Source organism: Camelus bactrianus, chromosome 7 (assembly GCF_048773025.1).
Source record: "Camelus bactrianus isolate YW-2024 breed Bactrian camel chromosome 7, ASM4877302v1, whole genome shotgun sequence".
In the NCBI taxonomy this organism is placed as follows: Eukaryota; Metazoa; Chordata; class Mammalia; order Artiodactyla; family Camelidae; genus Camelus; species Camelus bactrianus.
Window position 1 is genome coordinate 70762273 of NC_133545.1, and position 14886 is coordinate 70777158.

Consider the following 14886-nt stretch of genomic DNA (forward strand, 5'->3'; position numbering starts at 1 on the left):
CTCTCCTTCGGAGACAAGATACTTCAAATTCCAGAATGGATGAATCAAAGACATTTATTCAATTCTTAAACTATCCTAAAGGGTGTCAACTTGAGTTTTATCCAGAGGCATCTTGAAAAACCATTTAGATTATAAAGGTGACTGGGGTATTTACAGGGAACCATAAACATTTTCATGTATGTTTTGAGAAGATACGTGAATTTTAGTTGTTCCAGAATGTTTCGAGTTATAGTTTGTTCAAGTGGGTAAACCTTAAGACAAAAGAGAAAGTTCAAGTTGTGGTAAAAATTAAATTTTGTACTTTCTAATTTTCTTACTGAGATTTTCAGGATCTTCATAAATGTCTGGTAAGTATTGCAATTGGACTTGGAAAAAAGCAAGAAATAAATCTGCCTAGAAATAACTGATTTGTTTTTTAAATGCCAACAAGTTGATTAAGAAGAAAAATGTAACATATCAGCTTGGAACATGTTTATCATATTAGAGGAAAACCACAGTTAATACCACTGGCAATCTTGTATGTATTTAAGCAAACTAACTTTAGGAATAATTATATATATACTCATTTATGAATACTGTGTATTCAGCATGTATAATTATAGTGACACATGGAAGTAAAATGCCTTTAAAGAATTTTTCAAGAATAAACTAATTTAGTGTTTGAATAACAGGAAAATTGGAATGGAGATAGTAATAGTGATAAATTAATTTTTTAAAAAATAACGCTGCTCTCTAGACCAACATTAATTTTTTTTCTATGGCCAAATTTACAGCACAGTGCTTTTTAATTTCCCTACTTGGTCACTATATTACTCGTAGATGTTTTTCAGTGTCTAAAGTAAGAAAAGTGATTTTAAAAATATAGAATGCTTAAACATTAATAAATAGAGAGATTTTATATCTGTTCTTAATAAATGAATAGACAGATCCAGGAAATCTAAATATTATTAAATGATGCTTTTTCAAACAGGACAAAATAAAGCCAATCTAGAATATTCTGTTTCATAAGCAGAAAAATTCCACAGTTGAGTCCACTATGTTAACTCCTCCTTTAGGTTGAGTGAGACAGTAATAATTATAACTTGAATTTTTTACCCCATTCAATTATTATAAAAACTTATGTGACAGAAAATCCTGGTAATAAAATGTTAATGAACTCTAAGAGGTAGACAACAGATTGAAAGATTTTATTTAAATTTATATTTCTTTTTACCAATAGCCCACAGTACTATGAATGACACGGATGTCCCTATGGAAACAACTGAATGCATTCAAAGTCAAGGAGAAGGTTACCGGGGCACTACCAATACAATTTGGAATGGAATTCCATGTCAGCGCTGGGATTCCCAGTATCCTCACCAGCATGACATAACTCCTGAAAATTTCAAGTGCAAGTGAGTAAATTAGGCAAATGTAAATTTCAGTATGCCTTAGAAGACATGAGGCAAAGTGGTTGCTTTTAACTAATTCATTAGTGTACTAGTGATCGTTAAACTTTAGTGTGCTTAGGGAAAATCGTCAATTAAAAGGCAGATTCATCCACTCAGAGATTTCTATTCCTCAGGTCTGAAATTTGGATCTCAAATAATACCTTTTAACAAGCATTCTTAGTGATTCTGAATCAGATAGTTGATGTATCATCCATGCTTTCGGAAAAACATACCTAGATTTCTGATCACAGCTTTCTTCTTGAAGGTCTATTTAATAAACCAATTAATAGTAATGATAACCAGGTAAGTTTCAAATTAGTGCCTTCTTAAATTTTTGTATTAACTTTAGAGATTACAAGGCCTACCCTGATTTCAGTCAACATTGTAAACTGATGAGTTTTCCGCCTTGGAAAAAAGATTTTTTTAAAAAATTTTAAATGACTGTTTTTCATTGCTTCTAGATTTTCTTTAAAAGGTGGGGAAATAAAACAATTTTTATTTAGATGAACCAAGCCAAAGAAACTGCTCTTGATTATCAATTATATAGTTGTGTGCTTCTCCATGGCTGCTTTTCTTCACCTCTTGACTTTTGTTGGACAGACAGCCACAATGCCATGTGTTTTTAAATTGTCCACCTTGTTATGAGGAACATAAAATGATTGCTTTTAAAATTTATAACACACGTGTCATTCATAGTGGCTTTGCTGAAATAGCACCTATAAATAACATATATTGGCTTTATGTAATTGGCTTTTAATAAGAGAGCTTAACATTTCAAGATGGAGAACTATGAGCATTAGTTGGCCCATCCACTGGGGAGAAAAGAAATTTTATGTTTTTTAAATTTTATTTAAAAAATTGGTTAGCTAATTCAAATTTCTTTGCTTAGATAGTAAATATTCATCTGTTACGTTTTAAAAATTATTTTATATTAACAAATTTGGCTGTTTTGGGTTTATTTCCCTCATTTTCTTCACAGCAATTCACTCTATTCTTGACCCATGTGTTTCAAACCTCAGAAATAAATATCAAAATAGAGAAAACAAAGAAAATGAGAAAATAATAAAGAGAGACAAAGGAGACAGTCTCAGTGCCATTCACACTTCTTGTTAACTTCTAATGACTGGTAATACTCAAGTAAGTGTGTATGTGAAAATGCCCAAATGAACCTCATCTGTAAGAAAAAGAGAATAATTATAAAAATTGAATTCACACATTTCACAATTAAAAATGATAAAAAGTTTAGCTGTTATATGTTATTGGAATTTAAGCCATTCTTTCTTACTTTGGTTATTTGGTCAAGATAACCAAATATAAATATCAAAAATCAAAAGGTAAGCTGTGTTATAAAACTGATACAATCTGACTCAACATTGTGTTCAGAGTATTGGTGCATTTACTGCTTGGGGTCTAGCAGAGGATGGGGTATGCGTCAGCTGTCTCTGGTTGTATTAAACACCATTGCCCCAATACTGAGATTCCTTACACATGACAATCTTTAAAACACTGTAACTGAAATGTACTGCCCGTGATGAACCCACATGAATCATATAGTCATTCATTTGTTTCAGTAATTATAAACAATTCTTTCCTCAAGTGAAGAAAAGAACTTAGAAAAAAATACTTGGAAAAACCCTGTCTCTCATTCTTGCTTAATCTAGATTAATGAGGTGCTTCTAGATATAGATTATAAAAGTGGGCTGAAACTAAAACTTTTGATAGCCTTAGATCTCTGCTTAATGATCTTGCCTTAAATTAACAACTCGAAATAAATTAACTAAGCAATTATTCACCTAAAATTGCAAATTTGTGTAAACTGTATGTAAAATCCAATGCACATATTTTGTACTGACAATTTTTTAAAATGTAAGTATAAATTGGTTAAAAGAAAGAAAGTATTTTCTTTTTCTTTCCAGTTAATAATTTTGTCATTTTATAAAAAGGCGGAAGGTTTAAATATGGGTTATCACTATGAACATCTGCTATACAATGGCCTTATCTATTGGCGTCCACTGTCCTCATAACCTCAAGTAACACAGTTTGTGTCAGACATCTTTTGGCCAAATATTTTGTTGGTTTTATAACCAAACCTAAGCTTCCTTCTTAAAAATTCTCAGTTTCTAATGGTCATTTTGAATATTAATAAAATTGTAGTATTTCTAATTGGACCTAAGTGAAATAAATAGTGTACTTTCCAGTAGACTGAATATTAATTTTGGTAAATCATTAGCTACAGATCTATGTAAAGAAAGTGCATGCTTTCTCCAAACTTGAAAGCATTATCAGGAGAGCAAATCACAAATTCCATTTTATTTAATGTGAACCTTGTACCTGTATGTAAAAGCCTTTCACATACAGATGATGTTAGTAGGCTTTTTCCTTATTGAGAATTGTAAACATCTAATTATATCATTGACAAAAATAAAGGATGTACATGTACTACACTGACAATTTCTTCTATAGTTAGGTTTTTTAGATTTATAATTAGGCCTTAAATCTACAGAAATGTTGATAAAGATTTCAGGTAACTTCTTTAACTCAGGAAAGAACTACTTTGTAATTGGAAGAAATCTATGCAGTAAATTGAATAAATCAAAGGAATACAGAATTCAAGGAAAAAATGTATATCATGTTTTTTTGTGGCAAATGTTTGAATATGTGGAACTTCTGTTTTAAACAAGAGTAGTTAAAGACTATTAATAATAGCCTTTCTTCTGCAAAAAGAGATACATGTTGTTTCCACATTATGGACCATGAAAACATAATGAGTAACAGGCCAGTTTTTAAAAACTGTGACAGTTGAGAGTCTTGAGAATGAGTGAGAAGAATGAAGCGGTACTATTTCTCTCCCTCATGAAGCAGCAGTGTTTGTGTCAAACTGCAGGTCTTTGAAAGAAAAAGAATTCTGACATCTGACAGCATTTATTTCAGTAACGCGGGCAGTGTCAGTTGTGTATACTGAATTCTAAATTGTTATAACTATCTTAAATCTAAAATGTAGAGCTCTATTTATAGAATGCATACATTCTGGGATTCTAGAAATGTAAGAACACTGATTTCACCAGTGTAAGAAGTATGGCCATTTACATTAACATGCTTATTCTCAATAGGGACCTAAGAGAAAATTACTGCCGAAATCCAGATGGAGCTGAGTCACCGTGGTGTTTTACCACTGATCCAAACATCCGAGTTGGCTACTGCTCCCAAATTCCAAAATGTGACGCGTCAAGTGGACAAGGTAATAGCTGACATTTTGCAGGGTGGACATGATTAAATTCAGTGGAAATGCCTAAAGGGAGGACACATTTTTAGAGCGGAAGACCTATTTCTTGTTGTACTGTTTTTGCTGGTTAGCAAACAAAATCACCCAAGTCTGAAGTTGCATTTCTTTTATATATAAATTTGTTCAACATCTGTTTATTTATTTGAGTGTACACTAGTGCCAGGCACGATTTTACGTACTGGGGTTATACCAGTAAACAAAACAAAATTCTCTGACCCCACAGAACTAATGTACAGCAAACAAACAAACGAAATTAAAATGGAAGTGGAGATAGAACGTCAGTGTGTGGTAAGTGCTAGAGAGATAAATGTCCCAGAGTTAAAGGAGGATGTTGCTATTTTATGTTCTAATGGTCTAAGAGGATCTTACATACTAAGCTGACATTTAAGGAGAACCTGAAAGAAGTGAGGGCGCAGCATGTGCCACATGAGTATATTTGTAAAGAGCATTCTAGGTAGAATTAACTGCAAACGAAAATAGCATGAGATGGGAGAGTGCATGAAAAGTCAAAAGAAAGAAACTGCACATCACTGTGACTGGTACACAGTGAACAAAGTTGGGAGAGGCAGAAGATGAGGTTAGGGAGCAGTTGGGCTAAAACTGCATAGGCTATGTAGAAACTGGAAGGATTTACACTTTTATTCTAAAAGAGAGGAGACTCATGTAGGGTTCTGAGAAAAGAAATTAAATGATCAGTCTGACTTAAATTTTAACTGGATGATTCTGGCTGTATTATGAAAAACAGCCAGAACTGACAAGAGCCAAACAGGTGAATCAATTGGTGATTGCTTCAGTAATGCAGGCAAGAGAGGAGAGTGATGCAGACCTGGTTGTTAGCAGTGGAGATAATATGCAGCAGTGGGGTTTGGGACAAATCACTATTGTACTTGGAAACATAGACACCGTTGAAAATAACTGCTTCAGGGAGCAGCAGTTGAGAAAAGCCACATTGAAATAGGTTTAAAAAATCATTTGTCAAAAGTTAATAATAATGTCGGGCTCTGGGCATTTATTGGTATATAATGAATTGGGAGTTACGATTTTTAAATAATCATATTCTTTCACATAAATTTAATTATGATGGTCATGACCATGGTCAGTCCTAAATCATTCTTAGAAGTCCAAACCAAATTTAAAGCTTCATTTCATAGATTTATTGCCCTATACATACTTCTTCCATCCCCTGACTTTTTCCTCAGTGCCATTTTTTGTGAACAACTCTGAAAACAGTTGTAGAGGGAAAAGAAAAGGGAATGAGGCCCTTTTTCAATCAATTTCACTGTTCTTGGGCACACTTTAAGGTCAATTGGACATAAAGTTGAAACCAATGATTAAGGAAACTTTGGTGCCAACTGGATCTTCTCTGACCTGCCTTGTTCATTTAAACAATTGCTGATAATTTGTAAGTGATAGAGGCAAATGTGAACAATTGTTTGGTAGGTATCAAGATGCTTTCATGTACATATATCAGTTACTAAAGGATCAGGTAACAGAATAGGAGAGTTTTGGGTTTTAAAGTTAGGCTGATGCTATTACTTATATAATAAATCTACACATTAATAGATAAAGAAATTAGTTTCATGGAATTTAAATAAATTGCCTGAATTCTCAAATTAAGACAGCTAGGATCGACTCAAAGTCTCTTTAAAATGATCTTTGCATTGCTCCATGCTTTCTCCTTTTCATTAATACTTTAACAATATATTATATTATTTTTCTTTAACAATATATCATACCTGATACATGTAACAACATGCCAGATGTGGTGAAATGCTTTCTAATTGACACTGAAAGCCTAGAGGAAATGAAAGGAAAAAAAATGATAAGGTAAATCAAAAACTTACCATGGCAACCACAAGTTTGTATTCTATGTCTATGAGTCTGTTTCTGTTTTGTAGTTCAAAATTTGTACAAACTGACAGGCACATGCAGAATAGATAAACAAGATTATACTGCATAGCACAGGGAAATATATACAAGATCTTGTGGTAGCTCACACTGAAAAAAATGTGACAATGAATATATGTATGTTCATGTATAACTGAAAAATTGTGCTCTACATTGGAATTTGACACAACATTGTAAAATGACTATAACTCAATAAGAAAATGTTAAAAAAAAACCCTACCATCGCAAAAAACATAAACAAGCCCATCATATTTAAATTCAAAAGACAAATGACACATTTGGAAATCAGTTTTAAAATGCATGTCACAGATAAAGAGAAAATATTTTTAATATATAAAAACTGTGACATTGTAAAATATAGAAAATAAAATAAATGGAAAAATACATGAACAGAAAGATTTCTTTAAAAAAATATAAAGTTCCCTTAAACACATTAAACTCATGCTTAAATTCACATATAATATGAAAAAAGCAAAATAAAAGCATTGAGATTTCTCATAATACAAGACTTCTATTTCTCAAATATAAATTCCCCAAAATTCAAAAGCTTGACAACACCATCTTTTGGTGAAGCTGTATGGGGAAGTGAACTCTCACAGCCTGCTCTTGGGAGTGCAAAATGGTAAATCTCTTATGGAACAGAATATTACAATAAATAAATTACATATAAATTCCCCTTTTGACTCAACAATGCACTATCTGAATATACAGCTTCAGCAATATGCAAAAACATATGCACACATTTTTTATTGAAGCATTTTCTGTAGTAGCTGCAACACAATGAAAACAACTCAAATCTATTCTGACAAAGTCACACAATGGAATACTATGAATTTGCAAAAAGAATGATAAAACTAATATGAAGTGATTTTAGGTATATTGTTACTTGAAAAAAAAAAGGCACTCAAATATATATTTGGTATTCTGTTAGTAACAAATAAAGGGATTTACTACTAATAGTAAAGAATGGCATATAATAATACATATATAGAATATACATACAAATAATCTGTATATTCATATTATATATATTTGTACATATAGAGATACAAACAGTTTTGCCAAAAAAGTGAAAAAAACAAAAGAGTTATAAACAAGAAAGTAATGAAACTGGTTATTACTTGTAATGGTGGCTAGTCAGTAGAAATATGACACAGAAGCAAAAGGGAAAATGAGAATTCTCTGGGTACTCACTTTCATATAGTTTTGAATATTAACCAATATGAATGTTTTAAGTGTTCAAAAGTAACCTCAAGAAATATGGAAAAAAAAACCACAGAAATGTGCCTGTTTGTATATCAAACGGATATACCGTTACTACAGAGAAGGAAAAACTCGAAATAATTTTTAAACACAACTTCTAAACATAGATGGCCTCACTGGAAAGATGATAAGTTTTGATAACTATAAATGCATTTTGAACTTTAAAGTGTAGGTTTGCTGTTAATATTAGGATGTAGCAACTTTGAAATTATTTTGTGTGCATTTAAATTAGAGAAAATGAGCAAATATATTGATGTTACCTGGAATCAGGTTTTCACTGTGGGAGAAACAAAATACACAAATGAAACAGAGGAGAGGAAGAACTATGGTGCCAGAATGGAATTAGAGGGATCAGTTGCTCGTGAACTCACAAACACACACACACACTCTGCATAGCTCTGTCAACTGCAAGGGACTAGAAACGATGGTACCAAATAGGAATGAGCACAGCTGTCCCCCATTCTTGTCTTCTCCTTACCTTTCATCACCAACATTAATAAAGGCTCCTTGGAGAAGCTGAAGTTTCCAACCCTAGGGTAAGAAAAACACAAGGAGAGGCTGGAATATCTTTTGCCAACAAGTTAAGTGCTCAGAAACTCATGTCTTCCTCTCAAAAGCCCATAACTCAGATCTAATCATGAGGAAAACATCAGACCCACGTATTTTACAGAACTTTTTACCAGTTCTCCTCAAACCTCTCAGGGTCATAAAAAACGAAAGTCTGAGAAACCGTTACATCAAGAAGAGCTTTAGAAAGCATGACAACTAAATGTAAAGTAGTTATCACATGGGATATTAGAACAGAAAAAAGGGTATTAGGTAAAAACTAAGAATATTTAAACCAAATATGATCTTCAGTTAATAATACTGCATCAGTATGGTTAACAGTTGAGACAAATCTATCACACTAATATAAGATGTTAAATGTAGGGGAGACTGCGTGGTACCTGAGAACCCTCTGTACCAACTTACAACTTTTCTGTAAATTAAAAACTATTCTAAAATAAAGAGTTTACTAAGAAAAAAAAACAAGCTCATAGCTCATATTCAAATAAAAGGGTGGTAGTGGTGAGAAATATTTCTTTCTAATACAGAAAACACAGATATAAAAACAAAGATGAATAAAAGAGCAGTACCAATATATTGCAATGCACAAATTGCTTACTTCAGTAAGAGCCTATCTAAAAAGTTTACTACCTAAGAGTTTAAACTTTACTAATACAGACAAAAAAATAGTATTATCATAAGAACATATTTTAACTAGTATATTCTACATATATATAAGTACTGGATTTTACAAATTTATGCTTTCTGAAAACAATTTTATTGTGTCTAGTAATAATTGCTATACTATCTGTATCAAACCCTATCCTATTTTAGTTTTCATTTTTAAGCCAAAATTTCTTAGACTGGTATTGCAAAAATGTAATCCATGGATATAAAAACATTACTTTTGAATATATTTATTATACTTATATTTCTTTTTCACTAGGTTAACTAATTCCTGAATAAATTATTAAATTATTCACTTAAAAATTGTATTAGGTTTGGATCTATTACTTATTCTAATCACACATCACATTTAAAACCAATGATAATATACTATGGTTTACCAACTTTAAAACAGAATAATCTTAATGTCAATGTACATTTGTAGATAACATTTTATAGTCAAAACTACAGTTATTATTCATATTAAAATAGGAATGCTTAACAGTCGTTTTTAAAATATGCAGTATTATTTCAAAATATGGAATAATGTTTCTTTTCAAATGTAGAACTGCAACTTACATATTAGGAAGAAATTGACTTCTTATGATTTTAAAAAATTAGTATATGGACACCTCTATAAATGTTTGATAGAACACAAATTGCTCAAATGAAATAAAGTGAAAAATAAAACCACATGGAACATGATAAAAGACACAGGAGCCATTTTAAAGTGGCTTCCGTTGGCTATTTGGAACAAGTCGAACCCCAAAATAAACAACAGGAATAGATTATAGATCATGTTGAATAAAAAGAGAATCCATGAGTCCACATTACTCACTACTTGTAATACTACTACTAGTGGTAATACTACTTCTACTGCTACTGCTACTTCATAAAGACAGAAATGTAGAAAATCAAAAAATAATTACTTTTAAAACAACACAGCAAACAACGTAATACCTGATTCATGCAAAATTAATCAAAGTATGCCTAAGCCATTTTGAGAAAATTTGGGACTAGGATGTTTACTCAGTCTCAAGAGCCCTGATACATTATTTTGTTGCTCGTTTTACATACAAAGTGAAGTTTTTCCTTCATACCACTTAACCAAGTTATTGAATTCATCACCAGTAAAGGAACAAACTAATACCACATGTCACATGAAATAATGCTGTAAAAAGGACAACATATCAACTATGCAATATTTGTCTTTAACTTGCTTTTATTCATGAAAAAAATAATCAGACAAAATGAAACTAAAGAGCATCTACAAAACAGCTGCCTTAGGTGACTTAGAATGTCAATCTCATGAAAGACAACAATCAAAACACAACAACTGTGATGGGGATATGTGTGCTCATTATATCATTCTTGTGACTTTTCTGTGGAGCAAAATTTTTCAGAAGAAAATGTTGGGAAATATAGATGTGTCTAAAAATTCTCATTTCTTTAGTGTCCCTAAGAGCCAGTCATTTAATTTTTTCTTAGATTATTTTTTGAATTTGTAATTTTATGAATAAACTTTCATTTTGTGAAGAAAAAATTTGGCTAAAAATATACTTTAGTGAGTTAGTTAAGTCTCTGTACAGATTTCAGTGCTTTGTTTTAATTTTTAGGTTGATTTTCATGAATTCATATGCTTGTTAAAAATGGTTTTACTCCCCAGTATTCATTAGTCTTCTTTCCATATATTTTACGTTTAGATTGTTATCGTGGGAATGGCAAAAATTATATGGGCAATTTATCCAAAACACGATCTGGACTAACATGTTCGATGTGGGACAAGAACATGGAAGATTTACACCGGTGTGTAAATTTCTTTCTTTCAATATATAGTTTGTAGTGATAACAGCAGTTTACTAAGGTACATTGCTATTTCTATTCTCTTATATATCACAGTGAGCTAATAAAAACATTAGACTGATTGTTCTGTGCAACTTAGTTTACTATCTTCTCTCTGTGTAGCAAAAACTGTTAAATAAATGATTCAATCCAGCACATATTTATTGAGCATTTACTGTGTGTTCTGCTCTGTAATAGGTGCCATGGGGAACATTAATATAAAGTGGACATACATTTTGGCTCCACCTTAAAGAACAATATGGTCAGATTGAGAAAATAATTATATAACAACTTGACTAGATAGCGTATAATTAAGTGTCAAGTCTAGCAATTTAAATACTACATTATATTATTATGTTCTCATAATTATTTAATTATTAATATTGGTTCATAAAAAACTAAGTGATCTTCTTCACGTACATGCATACCTTAAATATCCACTTAACCACTAAAAACTTACTGAGACAGGTTTCCTTCTATAGCTTTACTTTGACACACACATCTGTTCTGTAATTAAAGGAATAAATTTGCAATTGAGAAACATCTATATATTTCAGAGAAATAGAGATTTTGACATTGGACATATTCACAACAAAAGCAATTATCTTCCACTGGATCCCAGTGATAGTGCTAGTGTGTTTGAAATTACAAAAGAAGTATGAGACATAGTTGTGACATAGAACTAATTTTTGGTAAATATCCCAGAATGTATGCACTAGGATAACAGGAAAAAGGTAGTGTAACCTAATCAAGCACCTACAACATGGTTGCTTTATATGAGTTATCTTATTTGACCATCATAATCCTACGTGGAAGGTATTTCTATATGCGTAAATAAGAATTTAAAGATCTGACAGGTTGAGTTATTTTGCCCCCAGTTCCACTTTGAAGCCTTTATTATCTTTAAGAATTTACTCACTAGTGGATGATATTGGTTCAATTAATTTACTTCACAAACACTGATAGGTCTAAAGCAGTTCTAACATAAATATGCAGTTCACATATGTAAGCCACACGTGTATTTTTAAGTTTTCTAGTAGCCATATTTAAAGAGGTAAAAATAAACAAAATTATTTTTAATAATGTTTTTCTTAATCTAATATTTTTAAAGCTTTTTCATTTCAATATGCATTCAATATAAAAGTTATTAATGAGATCTTTCAAATATTTTATATTAAAGCTTCAAAACCTGGTGTATACTTATATTTATAGCACCTTTCATTTAGACTAGCCACATAACCAATTTCTCAGCAGCCACATGTGGCTAGTAGCTACTGTACTGGATGCTGTAGCTCTAGGACCTCAAGGATAAGCAGAATTCTGCTGTCATGCATCTCGCTCCCTAGTATGGAATATCAGAAAGCAGCAAATGCCAATGACATATTATAAAAAAACATGAGAAAAGCATATTTTACATTATGGGAATGCAAAAAAAGTGCTAACTAGCCTTAGATGGTCAGGAAGCCTTCCTAGAGGAGGGGACATTATCTGGGACATCCATGGTAAGTAGGAGTTGGTCAAAGGAAGTGTAGGAAGAAATGTACATCAGGAAGAAGTAGTTTGTCCAGAAGTCCCAAAACTGAAGTGTTTAAAAATCAGAAATAACTTTGATAAGGATGAAAGAGTACAATTTGGTCAATGCCCACAGAGAAGAAACGCTCCAGTGGCAAGACCATATAGCACCCTGTAAGCTGTGTTAAGATGTTTGTATTTTATCCTAAGCATTAAAGGGATTCATTTTAGAATTGTAAGCAAGAATTGACACGATTAAAATTAAATGCTGATTTCAACACTGCTATTTTAAAATGCATTTTAAAATATGGCGGAGTGGATCTAGTTTTCACAGACTTGTGAGAGACAATTGAACCATATCTGCCGTCAATGATTTCACATGGGAAGCCTGACATTTCTTGGTGGAAGTATTTACAGCACAGAAATCAGCAAGGACAACAAATAAAGACACTCCCCCGTGCCGGCCAAAGACACATCGCAGTGCCTTGCTTAAACATTTACTAGCACGTGACTGGAAATGTGTGACATATTTCGGATTGCAATTACTATTACTCTTGATTCATTGAGTTTATGTTGGACTTTGGAAAATAGTAAAAGTCATTTAGAAATAATATACAAGATACTGATGAATGATTAATTTTCATGGTGCCATTGGTTTAAGAACACACTATGACTAAGAAGGTAGTATGTGTGGTGGTTTTGAATACTGATTCTGGAAAGAGCTATGTGTTCAAACTCCTGCTCTGCTACTTACAAACCATGTGATCTTGGAGAAATTAATTTTCCTCTGTGAATTTCAATTTCCTCAAATATAAAATTGCATAATCTTAGAGCCTCTGTCATTAGGTTGGTCTAAGATCACATATGTAAGTCACATATAATAGAATCTGACATATAGTAACTATATGTGTTTGCTGTTGTTACTGGTCCAAAAAAACCCTGAGTTTGGAAAGACAGTCCAAGTTTCTATGTCCAAGCTTTTCCCAATCAAAAGAAATTACACATTAATTACATTCAAGCATGATGGTAATTAATAACACAAAACAAATTCAATTAGATGTACAGTTTTCATGACATGATCAGGATGGCCATGTGGAATTTGACTTCATTAGTGTTGCTAAGGTAAACATAAATGTTGGTTATCTGGGTGGGCATGGTCTTATAAAATAACATGTGGTACTCTTGCCTTTCTTTTATAAGTTATGTCTTAGTTAAGATATGAAATTAGAAAGACTTAAGTGTAAGTCAGTTTTCTGTCAAAATAATATTTTATAACTACCTGACCAGTGAAATTTTACAGTTTAATTCTTTTATTACCACATTATTATTAATTTTTTCAGTATATCATCCTGTACTTTGTTTCAGTGATGTTGCTGGTGTTATGCCTTCATGTTTCCGAAACATGAAAAAAATTCTTTTGCAATAGTGTATATTTTCTTTGTATTTTCTACTTTAGATCTTTTTGTCATTTGCTCTCTTTTGGGCAATGTTTCTCCATTTCTATGCACAGGGATATTGTACTTCACCACTGTAATTATTAAATAGAAGCAAAGTCACAAAATTTCCTAATATTTTATTTATGCTGATTATTCAGCATTATTCCTGAATTGAAGAGCATGCTTTCAAACTGAAAGAACAACAAAATAAATTTCAAACAAAATAACCAAAATTCACAGCAAGTAGCTTGTGCTGTATTTATAAAGAAATTATGTGCTAGGATTATATCTTCCTGGTGACATTTTGTTTCTCTTGGAAAAGATGAGCATCTTGTGATGTTCAGAGTTTGTTGTTTATGCAGGCATATCTTCTGGGAACCAGATGCTAGTAAGCTGAATAAGAATTACTGCCGGAATCCTGATGATGATGCCCATGGTCCCTGGTGTTACACAGGGAATCCTCTCATTCCTTGGGATTACTGCCCTATTTCTCGTTGTAAGTATACTTATTGATTTTTTTCATGTGAAATATTTTAAATATATTGCTTCCCCTTCAAAATGATACCTTAATCAGAGGTGGAAATAATATAGGAGAGCTGGAGTTGATCCCCAATGAGGATGTTCTCCAGACAGCAACACACACATACACAACTTCATATCTCCTCTAGACAAGGAGATACTCTGCTAATCTTTTTTTTTTTTTTTCTGCTAATCTTTTAAAAGAGATTCCTCAGAAGGTTCCTATTTGGAATCCAGAAGCAATAAATAGCCGTAGTTCTAACTGGGCTAGAAAGACCTTTCCACCTCCACTGTCAATAAATGCTGATTGTTCAGCCTCTGAACGTAGCAGGGCTCTTAGCCAAGTCCCCAGCCCATGAACAGTCCCATAAACAGAGCTGAGACAGCGGTGCTACCATTTTCTTCTCAGTTCTTTAGGCCAAGAATAAGAAGCCTAGAACGTTCCATCCACTTCTATGAGCCCAAGATGATTTTGTTAGAA

At 32.2% G+C, this 14886-nt stretch overlaps 1 protein-coding gene across 4 annotated transcripts in view; it reads left to right on the forward strand.

Annotated features, from left to right (window-relative positions):
- The window catches only part of HGF (hepatocyte growth factor), a 103453-nt gene that overhangs the window by 72590 nt on the left and 15977 nt on the right, over nt 1–14886 (forward strand). For all 4 annotated transcript variants that reach the window (XM_045510453.2, XM_010946632.3, XM_010946631.3 and 1 more), the window contains exons 9-12: nt 1220–1394; nt 4541–4668; nt 10800–10902; nt 14249–14382. In XM_045510453.2, coding sequence (XP_045366409.2) covers nt 1220–1394; nt 4541–4668; nt 10800–10902; nt 14249–14382 — 540 coding nt within the window. The remainder of the gene's footprint in view (nt 1–1219; nt 1395–4540; nt 4669–10799; nt 10903–14248; nt 14383–14886) is intronic.